Here is a 15,869-nt window from a genome sequence, read left to right as displayed (position 1 = left end):
TGTGATTCTATAAATGCTCATTTTTTAAAAAAGTTCAGAGCTATTCACATCATTATGGTCCTAAATTCTGTAACTTAATAATTTTGTAAAAATTATCTATCTAGAGAATTTCATTTATCCCTACAATCTAACATCAATTATGACAATCTAACAGCAATTATGAAAAAATAATTATCAACATAATTGTAGCTGAACGATAACGATAAAGACATATATATAACTTTTTTTAATTAAATTTGGAGGTTCAAATCCGCATAATAATTTGAAAACTAAATGTGAGGCAACATCACAAAGAGTTACTTCCCCACTTCACTCTCATATGAAATAACCCTAAAACTCGTAATTTTTCCTTAAAAAAATCGTTCATTTAAATGATCCCATTTATTTATTTGCTAAAAATTATTTTTTAACAATTTTAATTCTGCCATAATTAACAATAGCCTAATGGCTGCAGCTATAATACTTGAGAAGTACAAAAAAGTCACCTGAGTATAGCTAAACTAGTTAAGAAAAGGTCGTGAGTTCGAATTCCTACTTCTCCATGTTATTCCCAGAAAAAGAGAAAAAATAACATACAAGAGTACCAATACCATGCCATGCGTGACATTGACATCCCACCCTTTTAACTAAAAGATAAGATTTGAAAAATACCTCATTTATTTCAAACCGGGAGGGAGTTGCAACTTGCGACACCAAAATTTGAATATAGCTCTGTCGGCTGCAAAGAAAGATGAGAATCTAATGCTCACGGTTTTCACTAATAATGCAGGTAGAGATTCCATCTATCACCTCTTTATCAATCTTCAGTTCAAATTTGGATAATTTTTTAAGTACTGTGTATAATTAAGTACGACACATGAATAAAGCTTAACAAAATTGTTCCTCTCACCTGTTTGGTGAGCTTGGTAGCTGATATGTCACTCTTCAAATCCAATCGTCTGATCAATCAGTCGATGGGGTTTTGTCGAATGAAAGATCATCTTGAAAACATGTGGCCTGAGTTCCAACTGCGACAAGGATTGATTGCACAATAAGTCAACAATACATCATATCAAGGCACGATGAGTAACTAGCTAAGAGGCAAAATTTTCTTACCGACTTGTGGCCTATGTCTGACTGATTCAGTTGATCGACAACGAGCCGTTGAGACTAATGCTTTCTTTCTTTTAATAATAATGAAAGTCGAGCTTTCATTGAGAAAAATGAAATAATACAAAAGAGCATAAAAAACAGCCCAACAAAAGGAGCTAAACTAAAAGAACGGGCTCCAATCTAGAAAAGATCAAACTCAAGGAAAGATTACAAAAAACTTTGGAAACAGACACCGGAAACACGAAGCTCAGCGAGGGTCCACACCTCCTCCAAGATCTCTACACCCCTCTTAAAAATCCTGTTGTTCCTCTCATTTCGCAAACCCATAGAACGGCAAAGAAACCTGACTTCCACAAGAACTGGCCCCTAGAGGGCGATAGAGAACCTCCGCCATTGCACTCTCAGGTGCGAGCAAGGCAAACCCCAAAAGCGACTTGGTTAAGAAGGATATCCTAGCAAGGATATGACTAATACTACAAGCTTGTTTAAGTAGAGTCAATGGGCTATTGTTAAAAAAGAGACTCACAGAAGTCATCAGTAGCCTACTGAGAGATTTATGTTGCAATTCGTCAAATCGAATTTTAGATCACCAAGAATGTCCTTTGAAGTAGATCAGTGCTTTCCTTGATATACTTAGAAGGTGGAGTATGTACTGCCTGTTGTGAGGTATAGGTACAATATGTTCTCCATAACGTTTTTAGTAGACGCCACGAGATCTACAAACGAACCCTAATCTAAAATAGCATCATCAACAAACTGAAGTTTTTATTGAAGTAACAAGCATTTATATCAAAACAAGACATTACATGAAAAATTCTATACCGTACTCCACTAGAGCTACTGATGCCAGCTAACGAATTAAAGTAGATAGATAACTGAGATTACCTAGCGTCATACAGAGATTCTTATTTCCTTAATATAATATAAGGTGGACCTAGGTTGTTGAAAATTATGGTACACGGCACTCCTGGATGTTCCATATTTCTTTGGCATACTGGGCAATTGTTCGGTCACTGCTGAATTTTCCACTCCCAGCTGTGCTCAATATTGACATCTTTAGCCACAATTTTCGGTCCCTGTAAACACTTGTGTTGTTAGGCAAATCTTTTTTTTGTTTACTTAGATATTTTAAGATTGATGCATAATCCACAAGCAGCAGTAGGAAAGAACCAAAAGCCTTAAAACTTGTTCAACAAAATCACAGTTTCAAAACTTCAGAAAAGAAATGTTAGATATATTGTAGTTGTAGTATTGATCATGTAATTCTCCCATTGTACAGAAGGACTTCCGCAGAATGGTCCTCAAAAACTGATTTTGATTGTTGAAGGCAAGATTTCAGTGAATCTTAAGACCAGTGGAAGTTTACAAACACTTAAACATGGAGGCTGAATATTTTGGACATGGTAGCTTCATCGGGAATCTAGTTAAGGCCAAGTGTATCATATTATGTTATTTAATAAGAAAAGCTGGGTTATCTGCTATGTAGAAAGAAGTATTTCTTAATTGGCTATCAAGGAACAAATCTTTCCCTACCGATGGTCACTCAAGCTCTTTGATCCACCAAAAAATTGATAATTAGCAATCCAGCACAGCAGTAGGACCATCAGGGACAACTCGGTGATCTAGACAAAACTTCCATTGTTGAGATACAACTATTTATTTACCTTTATGCTGACATGAATAGTTTATCTCTTAAGCTAAAAAATCTAATTACATATAATTAATAATCCTGCATGGCTGAAAATTGATTGAGATAATTTAGCAGCATCAGTGTATCTAAACCACCAACCAAAGAGAAAAAGACACGCCAAAAGAGCCACTTCTTACTTGTAAGCTTCATCTACTCTGGCCTGAGCATCCATGTAGGTTGCGAAGTCATGACCAACAAGAAAGTAATCACCACGGCCATAGCCTGAGTTCCCTTCAAGGGTGTCCAGGAGTGGGCCGTAGTCATAGTTTCCAAATGCTCCACTCCTGATGAACTGTTTGGCCTCTTCAAATCGAGGGTCTGGCTTAAACTGCATCATAAAAATGGGAAAAGGTTGAGTGCAAATAGTAGGAATTCTTCTAAAGATAATAAAGAATGCTGATGTGCATTTGACAATTTTATTATTTGGAGTTCCAGAAAAATGTAGGTATCATACAATTCGAAATCCTAGTTTGGGAGTGCTTTCATTTAATTGTCGCTCCATTTCTGAGTCAGGAGAGGGTATGGACCAGTAATTTGAATTTGGAAATACAATGGATTTAAGTTCCACCTCCTACGGCTTTCATGAGGTCTTCATTAAAACATAAAGATATAGGAAGCATAGAGACAATTATGAATCGCATGAGTATTAGGCATGTGTCAAGTTCATAATTTGAAGTGTCCATTTCATACATTCTTCTAAATTTCAAACACGTTTGGGAAACATGAGAGACATTTGGATCTGAAGTTGGGGATTGCACAAGTACACACTCAAGACGTGAGGATGCATTTTATAGAGAAAATGAAGGGGGAAAACAATTCTTTCACCAAGCATAAGAATGTTTGCATCAAGAAACTAAAAATAAATTAATTGAAGCATAAAAAATAAATTTTTAATTTTAAAAATACAAGTAAACTTGATAAAATCCTGCTCAGTTTTTTTTTTAAATTATTATTTTCATTTGCTTTAAAAAAAATACTCGAGCATCTACTTGACTTTATTTTATCATTGAAAAATACCGTCCTAAAGTAAATATAATTTACTTACAACATTAAGCATTAACCCTAATCCATGAAGGAGAACAATGGATGACCGGGAACAAAAAAACAAAGAATGGTTAGTATAAGCACTTCCAGCAAAGTGAAGAAATACGAAATAATTGCATCATGATTTTGACAGTTAAATGGCTTATTGCCTGAACCAATTTTCAATTATATATTGAATATATAAAAGAGGAAGGCACACCTGTCCATTCTCTCTCTCTTTCCGGAGCCTAGGGACATCATTTGCTGTTGCACCAAATAGGAAAAAGTTCTCCTCTCCAACTTCCTCTCTGATTTCAACATTAGCCCCATCCAATGTTCCTATGATAAGGCAGCCATTCAGCGCAAACTTCATGTTGCTAGTACCACTTGCCTCCATGCCAGCAGTGCTGATATGCTGTGACAACTCACTTCCTGGAATAAGCTTCTCTGCCACAGACACATTGTAATTTGGAACAAATACAACCTGGAAATGTTGACGTGACAACAGAGTTAATTAAAAACAAATGCCTCAGGAAATCATTATGGCTCATCGGCCAACAATCATTTAGACATGGTTTTATAATAACTCACTTTTTTTCATCTCTTGTGCATGTTTTTGAAAGGTGTATGCTTCGTAAGTGATATTGCTTATCAATTTTCATGAAATATCTCCATACATGAGAAGAAATTTATAAAATAAAATAATAATAATAATTCTCAGCAAGGGCAGTCACACTTTTAAGACACATAAATCTAAAATCACAAAGAAAATGTCTATTCAAGTGCTAGTATGTCCAGAAGGTGAGCGAACTAGTTAAACATCAAAACAAGCACATAAGCAAAGGGATAAACGACGGCAAGCATTCCTAATCCGGGGAAAAGTTTAGAATAACCATTACGTTGAAGTCCTTGATATCTCCTTCATAGCATTCTAACATATTCTCTCATTTTCTAAAATCTAAGAGAAACGAATGAGAGTTTTACCACCAAGAGAGAGAGACATTCAAGTCATTAGAGAATAGAGAACTAATAAAATCATACGGGGACATGAAAATATTTAAAGCCAACTTCAAAAGATTTACCTTCAAATAGCTATTAACCTCAGGATCAGTGTTGACAACAGCACCAACATCATTTACCAACTTGACTATTCGCTTAGCATTTGTATAGGTAGCAAATGCTTTTCCTCCAATCATAATAGTCCGAGGAGTAGTTTTCTTGCGGTCTTCAGGACTCATTTCCTGAAAAAAAGGTTCAATAAAATGACTATAAGATTATTTATTGTATGTTAAAAAATTAAAGTGACAATCTGAAAAAGACAAGAGTTAGTTATTGTTCATACTAATTCAATATATTAAGAGAGTAAAAATCAAGGATCGCTTAATAAAACACTCATATTCCACTGCTCATGAAATGGTACCAGTATCTTTATAAATAAATAAATGGCACCAGCATAATGGGCAGAAAACAACTTAAAGAGTATGTAGAATGATCAATTTTGAAAGAACAGAATCGGTTTCTTGCCTATGTTGCAGGACAGACTAGAATAAATAATCAAATAAAAGATGTTTAATACACGTTGTTCTTACCCCCACAACTCATACACCACCTATTTGTTTGGTGTATGAACCAGAAAGAAAATTTATAACCAAATAGTTGAACGTAACTAAGGTGTCTTTTATACCTTTAACTTCTTGTACCGATAAATTGCACCCAAGATATTCAGCAGCTGTCTTTTATATTCATGTATACGCTTAATTTGTATGTCAAATAAAGTATTTGGGTCGATGCTAACGCCAGCCACTTGTTCTATATACTGTGCCAACCGCACCTTATTAGCCATCTTGGCAGATGCCCATTCAGCTTGGAGATCTGCATCGTCTGCAATCTTTTGGAGGAGGTATAGAAAAGGATGAAATTAGACTCTAGATTACCAGGAGAGAAATTTTGATTCAAATAAATAGTATCCAAGGCATACTCTTCGGAGATCTGCAAGTAGGTCAAGGTTGGTCACCCACTCCTCTGATTTTAACCATTTGGTGATTATGTTACTGAGGTCAGGATTGCAAAATCGGAGCCATCGACGTGGAGTAATGCCATTGGTTTTGTTCTGAAATTTTGTTGGCCATATTGTTACATAATCTGCGAATAACTCAGACTTTAAGATATCAGTGTGCAACTGGGCAACACCATTTACCTACAGTAACAATAGGCAGAAACAATGTCACAGGAGTTGCAATAAAGTACACATTTGAAGAGATTAAACTATGGCTGCTACAGTTTATAATGGGATTTAAGAAGATGAAGACGAAGCAAAACCAAGATAGATAATTTGAAAAGGATAAGAGATCCACAATACGATCTTAATTACTATGTTTAACTCAGGACAGAAAGTTCTAAAAGGGATTAATAAAATGAGATCCTCCTCATAAGATTAACTACAACACTAAAATCAGAAAGGTAAATTCTAAAAAATAAAATGAGATCCTCAGTCTAACATTAACTGCCATGCTTGAATAGAAGAAGAAGAAAATAAATATAATACTCTATTATAAAGTAAGGTTTCTCACCGAATGTGCAGATACAACACACAGATTAGCCATCCGAACCACTGGCTTCTGAGGATTATGATCCAAGATGCGCAAGCTGTCAATCTTATGCTCAAGATTATTTTGAGCAGCATGGATCATTGCAACAAACTGTAATGTTTTTCCAAGCTCTATTAGAAATCATCTTAGTAGATAGAATTACATTGCAATACCGTTGAAAGTAGAAAATAAACTTTCGTTCCAAAGTGAGATTTGTACCCTCTTGTCAATTTCTTCAATAATTTCCATTTGGCGAGGAAGAAGCTTCCACATCACAGGTTGTGACCATTTCTCAAGTGCTTCAGGAAGGACAGTGTGATTGGTATAAGCAACAGTCCTGATCCAGTTGTCAACATATTCCCAATTTAGCTTTTAATTCCAAAATACAATAGCGCAAGGATCTCAGTCTCTTGGAATACATCTATATATTTCTTACACCTTGTAGTTATATCCCATGCTTCATCCCATCCAAGACCTTCATTGTCCATTAGTAATCGCATCAGTTCAGGAATTGCGAGGGTTGGATGAGTATCATTCAGTTGCACTGCAACTTTGCTTGGAAACTCAGACCAATGCCATGAATCTTTCCCTTGCTTCCTCTCCTTAAATCTTGAAATTATGTCCTGCAATTGATTTGAATATCGTTGTTAGAAGAGGAGGAAAAAACCATAGAGCGGGTAGCAAACAGACGCGCATAAATATTGAAAACATAGAGATATAATTGCCGAATCTCAAACAATTACTAGCAAAAGGCACCTAGATTTGCAGGAACTTTCAGCCTAGCAGACATAATAGTTGCATTGCATAACCAGATCAAAACTTTCATCGTCAGATTATATCAGATTATAGGATATACCAGCATATGATCCATGCGTTTGTTATCACTACATATGCAACAAACACAACAGCTTTGCTCTTCTCATGACATAAACTACCAATATATTCTTACCCCTTGCAAGTTCATTACCAGCTATAGCACCATGAGCTAAAATCCACACCATTGAAACCCACTAATGATCCATTTGGGATTAATTTTCTACAACTTTTTTCCTTTCAATAATTTTAAACTAATCTATGTGTTTGGTGTATATGATTACAAGCCAATTACTTCATATGCACTTTTAACTTGGTATTAATTTCGAGAAGCACTTCAAGTGCTACTTTTAAATATGGTTGGATGGATATAATCAGCTGCTTTATTTATAGAACATTCATACTTCCATTAAATATTAAAATAATATTTTTAATAGTTGCATAGCGAATCACATTTAATTTTTTCCATAGCACAGTTGTAAACTTGTAAGCAAATCGAACCAAACTACCTTAAATATGCTTTTGTTCATACTACATCAATTACATAAAAGAGGCATATACCAAGATAGATTTTCTGAACCATTTTAAGATTCTCAATGTGCTTTCAAAGTGAAGTGAGAGATATCCCAGGCCAACATGAGACTAGACATTTCCATCATGAAAAATAAGAAAACGAAAAACAATCCCTCAACCTGAAGTGACGCACTGCAAAGGAAAAACTGTTGTTTTAGTCGCAAGAGTTTCCCATTCTCTGTGGCATCTCCAGGATATAGAACGGCACATATCTGCAAATGCATAACAAGGTACAGTAAAATGTCCCTTTAGATAGAAGAGATAGAAAAATGTACTAATAAAACACAGTTGTTGATTGTGAGTTAATTTCATGAACTGCCTTTTAAGTAAGATAATTAATAACAAACCTGTTGAGCTCTAGAGTGAAGCTGTGCAGCAGATTCATACTGTCCATCATTGAACTGAAAAAGGTCAAAATCATCTGCACGTGCTTTTGCTTCCCACAAGCGAAGACTAATTGTATTCTTGGTTTTGTATCCTGGAATTGGTACATCATAGGCTAGAGCTTGTACAATCTCTCCTCCAATCCATCTTCGGCTGTTATGCATGCAATTTACAACTTTCACCAAGCCAAGAGTCATGCCCAAAGCAGTAAATTAACTTCATAAAGTAAGATGAGCAATTCTGGCTTACTTCATGGCCCTCAAAAATTTATAATGTCTTACCAAAATGGACTAGTTGAGGCAAATAGTTCAGTCAACACAGAAAACTTACGATCCATCAGGCTTGACCTCCACATGACCAAAGAATCTGACAGGGAATACAATATCATGTCTGACAACTTCCCAAGGACTAAACTTCTGCACAATTTCCACAAATACAAGTGTCAAAAGATGTCTGAAGTAGAAATATATTAATTAAATATTTTCTCAAATGAGAACTGAACCTCAAGCCAATCCTCAGCTATTTCCTCCTGGCCATCCTTTGTGATCCGCTGCTTGAAAAGCCCATACCTGTACCTTAAACCATAACCCCATGCAGGCAAATTTAACGTTGCCATAGAATCCAGAAAACATGAAGCCAGCCTTCCAAGTCCACCATTTCCTAGTGCAGCATCTTTCTCCTGTGTAAAGTTTACAATATCAACGTTGTGCATGTTAAAAGATAAAATATAAATAAAGGGTTGCTTGACTAAACTCAAAGGGATAATAGAACAATAAGAAAACTGCAAATTGATGAAATCACACATTCATTATGTGCGGTGCAGATAAAGCAACAAAAATACGAATGCATCTAAACATTTACATATTCTTGTGATCATTGATTCTGAGAGAAGTTGAAGCCACTGTTGAATTATCAGATAATGTACACTTCTCTCGATAATATCAGATAATGTAAACTTATTTATATTCAGGATGTGGACCAACAACCTTTGCTAAAAAAGAAAGGATATGGACCAAAAGTCATGCATGGAATTTTCAGTGTCCTAGATGGGATATTGGTCAAAAACATCGTATGGCTGCCATTTACTGATGGTTGAGAGGATCAGATGAGTAGCATTCACTACTTCTACTTTTCTACTAATAACTGCTTTTTTCCTAGGCCAAAATGTAGAATACTGTCAATAAGAGAAAACAAAAAGGTAACCGCAAAACCTCTCTGCTTGTTGCATTTATATGTTGCGGAAAACAGGCTTCAAATTATGGGAAGAATTTAAATAACCTGCTCAACCAGTTCCTCAAGATCATGTCCTAATTTATTCAAAGCATCAGCATACGCATCCTGAATATTCATATTTCCAATTGCATTGGTCAAAGCTCGGCCCTGAAGATACTCCATTGATAAGTAGTACGTTTGTTTGGGATCAGATTTGTGATAATGAAAGTAGGTCTCGTTCCATTGCTGCAGAGTAAAAGATGAGAAGTAGCACCATTAGCTCAGCCACCATCGATCAAAGTAAGTATAAATTCTTATGTAGAATTAGCAAAAACACAATAGCTCATCATAATATACCCAAACCAAATTTAGGAGACAAGTCAACTCAACGCTACACATTTTCTCTTAAGGAACCATTGCATAAATGAGAATTCGACCAACACTCAGGTTATTAACAATTCGACAGTACACTCTCTGAATACGAGGACTTGAAAAGTTAGAAATCGCACTTGTATAAGCCGATCACGAACACTCTCTGCAGTCGCAAAATATGCTTGCTCAGACTGGAACTTGACGGGAGAAAAATGAGGACTGTAAACTGCATGATAATTGATATTAGACGCAATTTCCTCCGGCTCTTCAGCTAAAGGATGCGCAGCTGTGGGAATTTTCGCAGAAGTGGTAGAAACCACAGCACCGTTAACCGTCTCAGCCGACATACTCGGAGTCAACTAGGAAATCGACCTGAAACAAAACAACAACAATATTGAAGATAAAACACATCACACCTATATACAATCACAAACCTTCAAACCACACATCACTGTAATTTTCAAATAACAAATGCCTCCAAAATTTAAACAGAAAAAACGGCAAGTCGATGAACTAAGCCAAGTACCACCGGAAATCAAAATTGCGAGCCCTAATTAAAATGTACAAACCAACAGTGGCAGTGCACGAGGAGTACTACTCACTTACTGCTTCAACGAGTATCCTCCTCCAATACTGCGCACCGATTTCCACAGAAACTCAAACAAGAATCAGCTTCAGTGATATCCAAACAGAGTGAGGCGGAAACATCAATAAAAAGCAGTAGAAGATATTTTGAGGACAGTAGAATGCGAGCGAATTCGAAGAGCATTGAAAGCAAAACAAACTACAAAAAGTAAAGAGGACAAAGGAAAGATTGGGAGAGACGTATTTGGAGTTTTGTCCAGAAAATATCAGAGAAGTAGAGAGAGACTCACTGAGTGGGAGAAGAGAGTTCTGTAATGGAGGTGACTGAACCATACGTGAAGGTGACGATCACATGGAAATGGATGGATCCAAGAGAGGATGGGAGAAATAGGCGGGCAAGAATCACCGACTCGGGAGATAGATTTTTGTAAGTATTTCATTTTTTATGTAAAAAACCAAAAATAAATAAAAAAGCGCGCTCTCACGGGATGAAGCTGAAAAGTACGTTGACGGTTGAGGGAGAGAGACGAAACCGGTCACTTCGCGGGACTGGGAATCTTTCACTACGGGTCCAGCCGGTTTGCAGGTTAAATCTCCTAAAATTGATGAAAATTTTATTTCAAGGTGTAACAATGGTTCTAAATATCCATCGACACATTCTATCTTCCATGGATTCGATATCGATATGAGGGATGAATCGACATTTTCATGATAGTACGAAAAAATCAACAAAATATGAAAATTATCAATAAAATGTCACTAATATATATATATATAATATTAATATTAATTATTTTTTAACTAATTCAGAGTAATATTCTTATATATACAAAATAAATTGAATCTAAATCTTATTTTAGTTGCCCCATTATTGGCATCTATTACAATATAATTCTTGAACTTTGCATTAAATGTCTCGATATTACATTAATTGGTCAAGTCTCAAATGACATGAGGTGTGAAACAAATGCTCCAAAACTTCTGTTCAATAAAATATGAAAAATAAACCATGAAGACTGGAAGAATTTTACCGAGTATTAAAAAATGTGAACATGATGAACGTGAAAGTTTAAAACTTAAATTTACTGTACCTCTAAACAGTAGTCACAATCACATAAAAAGGACGAGGATAGAAAAACCTCACACGAAAATATTGTATTTGAATATATGCTGTTTCGAGAATTTTACATCACAGTAAAAATTTTGAAACTATAGAATTGATATTGAATTCAGTATCATTTTCATTACATTACACTACAATAAAAATTGATTATGGGAACTGCTGCTAATATACTGCAGAAAGAGGTAAAAGAGAAGAATTTCACCCCTCCAGAGGAATGCCCACAAGTTGGTAACTTACGCAGAAATGAATTTACTGTACAAATCTTCGTCCTCTTTAATGCCAAAAGCAACATAAAGGTTCTTTTTTGCATCTTGAACTGGAAACTCGGCTGAATGAAGCGCTGAGCAGGAAGATGATAATAATCTGTCTCTGTATTCCTTCCGAATTCCCCATAACTTCTCGCTGCAGTCTTTCATGGATGGTCGGGATGGTCTCAAAGGATCGAGGCAGCGACGAGCCAATTTGAGTATGCTCTCCATGGCCACTGTGGATGCAGAAGTCCTCCTCAGTCTAGGGTCCATGGCGATCACAGCTTCTCCTTCTTTAAGCTTCTGCAATGCCTGCATATGCAAGTCCAAATCATGTTATATAAACTCAAATTTCGATAAACACAAACTAAAGACAAGCTGCACAAACCCAAATTTAACAAATGCATTTTCATAATCGCACACACAGATTACACAAACTCATACTTCTCAGGCCTCAGCTTATTAAAACTGTGAGCCTAATAAGCCCGAACGTCTCAAAAGTGAAGGGTATGTTTTGTCTATTGACCCTCTCACTCCTATGTCAACCTATGCCAACCTAAAGCGAGAAAAGGATAAGTAGGTTGATTTAAAAACAAACCCTCTGCCCGTCACAATAAGACAGATGGGGGACGTTTTGCCTTCCTTATGTCAAGGCAAAGCAGAAACTGCTATAGTTCTTTTTCAGCTACTGTACCTATTAGTGCCTAGAAATAAAATTGAGTCGAAACCGCATGATACGGCTCATTATTGTAAATACGCTTAATTTTTATTCCTAGATTTTATTTACAGGAAATCTAGTGGCCACAAACATGGCTAGGCCAATGTGCGATTTGATATGATAGAAGTTGTTACCTAACAATGGTCTACGGTAAACAGGAACATGCCGCATGAAGAAGAGTGAGACAAACATCAAACTGGAAAATACATAGGCTTCATGTGATAAGTGTCATATATTCAAACTTAAGAGTGGCAGAGCAAGGTGGATGCAGCTCCTAACATAATTTTCATGTGATGAGTGCTCTTACATTGAAGAGATCAGAAAGGATCAATTTCAAAAATTGAAAAGTTCGGTATGTTTACAATTTTATACATCTAAACTTGAAGTATAAAATCTCTAACTAGCTGAAATGATGTGGAGAGGATTCAATATCGACCGGACAGATGGAATTCTTATACTGTATTTAGAATGAATTTTAGAATAATAAACAGTACTCTTAAGTAACTAAAGGCATTTTGACCAAAAGTGTTTTTCTTTTTTGAAAATCTTAAATAAACAAAAGAGCAATAGTTTGGTAGCTGAGTATTTCGAGGGTATTCGCTCAATCAAGTTGCAGGGTATAAAGGATCAAAATTACGTTTTCCTGCACTTGACTGTCCTGACAGTCGTGAAAGTACCGTTTCAGGTACTTTGACTATTCGCAATCAATAAAATACTTACCCATCTAATAGTTACTCTTTCTTTGATCTCCCTTTTTGTTTCAATTGGGTGTCTTCCTGTCATAAGCTCTACAAGCAACACACCGAAGGAGTATACATCGCTCTTCTCGGTGAGCTGATAAGTCCGTAGGTATTCAGGATCCAAGTATCCTGCTGTTCCTTTAACTTGTGTTGAGATGTGTGTAACATTAGAATCTTCTGCAACCAGGCGCGCAAACCCAAAATCTGCCACTTTTGCCCGTAGTTTCTCCGTGATTAGGATGTTTGAGGCTTTTATATCTCTATGGATTATTGGAGCATCTGTTACAATCAAAATTCAGATCAGATTTCTCTCAGTCTCTACAATAACCTATGGGGTAAACTACACGAGCTAGTTTGTATTTTGAAACGATTCTTTAGGCTCTAGTATGGTAATAGAAATTTCAATTTAATACCACAGATTTATATACAATCTGATACCAGTTTAAGAACGATTTACCCTCCCTAAACTATCCCCACCAAATTCATTTCTATGAAAGCAATCGAATACATTATGAAAACATGTGCATACCATTGTACATGTGAAGGTAGGTGATAGCATGAGCAACGTCAATAGCAATGTCCAGCCGCTCTGCAATCTCAAGGCCGGCTCCTCGCTTGCCTGAATAAGAGAAGCATCCTCATTGACATTTTCTCCTCTAAACATCATTCAGCTAGTCTCAGAATTAATTTCATAAATCCTAATATCTTCCGAGCTAATTTCATACATCCTTATATCTTCATGCAATTGCCATCAATGAAGAAGAGATTGTCATTCAGATAATTCACCAAACACTACTTACCATCGAGATGTTCCCGAAGATTTCCATTCCCAACGTATTCGACAATAATGATCCTCTCATCTCCTTGCTCCAGATAGCCATACAGACGGACCAAATTCAAATGCTCGATCCTTGACAAAGTTTGAATCTCATTCCTGAACTCCGTCTGCAGACGCTTCTCGTGCACATTCTGCCAAAAGTTTCAAATCTGTTAAGCTAATATGCATCATATTGAATTTTGAAGGAAATCAAAACCCTAAATCGCCACCAATCTTAACCGTAAACACCTATTAATGGTTAAGTTAAGGTTAACATCATCGTTCAAATCAAAGTTTCAGCAGTCTTTTCGATTGTCAATTTCAAGTTCGACCTCGAGATGCAGTGCATAACTTTCGGGAATATAAACAACAGTTCGAGTCAGTACTGACATGGGATAGTCAACGATGATGAAGGGAATTGACAGAATTTAGCTTTAACTTTTAACTTTGTACCCTTTTGGCTCGCTTCACGGCAACAAGAGACCCGTCTTTGAGCTTCCCTTTATACACCGTTCCAAATGCTCCGGCCCCAATTACATTCGCAGCAGAGAAATTATCCGTCGCCTTGTAAATTTCTTCAATGGAGAAACCCGCAGATGCGAACAACTCGCTTGGAATGCTAGAGGAGGAACCGTACGAACCATACGAACCACAAGATTTGAAAGGCGACGAACTCCTACCGTAGCTTCCCGTGGAATAAGCTACACACCAAATAACACACAAAATCAGTTTCAGCGTCAATGAGCTCAAGAAACAAAAAACTTCAACAAAACTCACAGGAGTGTTCTCTGCGAGAATTGTTAGTTTCTCTGGCGCCGATCACCGAACGATCCGCAATAACCTTCTTCCGACCGACAAAAATTGATTTGAAGAATCCGGAAACTCGCTTGACAGCGGCTTTCACATAGTTGTACGATACTTCAGATTCTGGATTCCGCTTGTTTAGGGCACCGGAAAGCTGACCAGTCCGGGATTTGGAGCTCTGCGACTGGAATTGAGGGCCGGAAAATTGTTTCTCCTTCATTTGCAGAACCAAAATTCCGCCGATTATCGATGCGGAATTCTGATCATCATTATCTGTTTCCAGAAATTTAAGCAGTTGAATTTATGATTAGATGGAGGCTTTTATTTTTTTAATTTATGAGACTGGGTCAAGCTGAGAAGGAGTAATATTACTTTTTGTAGGGTTAATTTGCTTTGGTTTAAAAATACTGGAAATGCCTAAAAAGTCCATGCTTACGGCAGAGGGTTCTCGGCTTCTGCGCTTGACTTGATCCGGCCGGTCACCGGTTTGCTTCGCCGGCCGCCGCAATTTTCCGTCTCTCTTCCCCTTCCTTTTTAGTTTTACAGTTTTACTCGGTTTCCTCTGTTTTTTACCTCTTTAGTTTTACAGTTATCGGCTCTGTTTTTTACCTTTTTAGTTTTACTCGGCTTCCTCTGTGTTTGGGATTAAATTACGGATATGAGCCTCAACTTTCAAGTGTCTAATGGTCAGGCAAACTTTTACTGAGAGTGGAAAAGATTTAACATTAGAACTATTTTGAGTAAATTAAAGAGAACTTTATTAATTTTATAATTTAAAACGTGTAAATTTGACCAAATTTAAGTCGGTAAATTTATTAGACACTTTTTAAAATTTAAAAGCTTGTTAGATGTAGATTGAAAGTTCGAATTATTAATCATTATTTTAAAAATTAAGATCAACTCACAATTAAACTAGAAAACTAAATTTTAATATTAAATCCATAGAATCGAGTTTGATCTATAATTTATTTATTTTTTAATATGTATTTATAAAAATATCATTACTTAAAGATAAATAATTTTTTATTGGTACTATTTTTGTAATTTGTTCTTGGAAAAATGTTCTCCAAGAAACTATTGTTCCTTA

At 36.3% G+C, this 15,869-nt stretch overlaps 2 protein-coding genes across 4 annotated transcripts; both read right to left on the bottom strand.

The window, feature by feature from the left end:
• Positions 1–1,840: 1,840 nt before the first annotated feature.
• Positions 1,841–10,774, bottom strand: PHS2 (alpha-glucan phosphorylase 2). Of its 3 annotated transcripts, none has more exons than XM_022292655.2 (16): positions 10,623–10,774; positions 9,885–10,119; positions 9,442–9,621; positions 8,666–8,842; positions 8,494–8,579; positions 8,127–8,316; positions 7,899–7,991; positions 6,832–7,016; positions 6,613–6,730; positions 6,376–6,504; positions 5,784–6,002; positions 5,490–5,693; positions 4,888–5,046; positions 4,026–4,289; positions 2,920–3,110; positions 1,841–2,168 (listed from the first exon to the last, which is right to left on the bottom strand). In XM_022292655.2, the coding sequence occupies exons 2-16, from the start codon at positions 10,092–10,094 to the stop codon at positions 2,042–2,044; spliced, it is 2,532 nt and encodes an 843-aa protein (XP_022148347.1). In that variant the 5' UTR covers positions 10,095–10,119; positions 10,623–10,774; the 3' UTR covers positions 1,841–2,041. The 3 variants fall into 3 exon arrangements, with proteins under 3 accessions (XP_022148347.1, XP_022148343.1, XP_022148345.1); XM_022292651.2 differs by lacking the exon at positions 10,623–10,774 and adding an exon at positions 10,350–10,551; XM_022292653.2 differs by lacking the exon at positions 10,623–10,774 and adding an exon at positions 10,354–10,551.
• Positions 10,775–11,462: 688 nt separating this feature from the next.
• Positions 11,463–15,133, bottom strand: CRCK1 (calmodulin-binding receptor-like cytoplasmic kinase 1). Its single transcript, XM_022292783.2, has 6 exons — positions 14,756–15,133; positions 14,432–14,679; positions 13,962–14,130; positions 13,691–13,780; positions 13,142–13,440; positions 11,463–12,015 (listed from the first exon to the last, which is right to left on the bottom strand). Exons 1-6 carry the CDS (start codon positions 15,000–15,002, stop codon positions 11,689–11,691), a joined length of 1,380 nt encoding a protein of 459 aa, XP_022148475.1. The 5' UTR covers positions 15,003–15,133; the 3' UTR covers positions 11,463–11,688.
• Positions 15,134–15,869: the final 736 nt, after the last annotated feature.

The sequence above is a fragment of the Momordica charantia genome, assembly GCF_013281855.1.
Source record: "Momordica charantia cultivar OHB3-1 chromosome 2 unlocalized genomic scaffold, Mcharantia_2.0 BLBB01000002.1, whole genome shotgun sequence".
In the NCBI taxonomy this organism is placed as follows: domain Eukaryota; kingdom Viridiplantae; phylum Streptophyta; class Magnoliopsida; order Cucurbitales; family Cucurbitaceae; genus Momordica; species Momordica charantia.
Note: the sequence above shows the minus strand (reverse complement) of the source record. Positions and strands in the feature narration are given on the sequence as shown.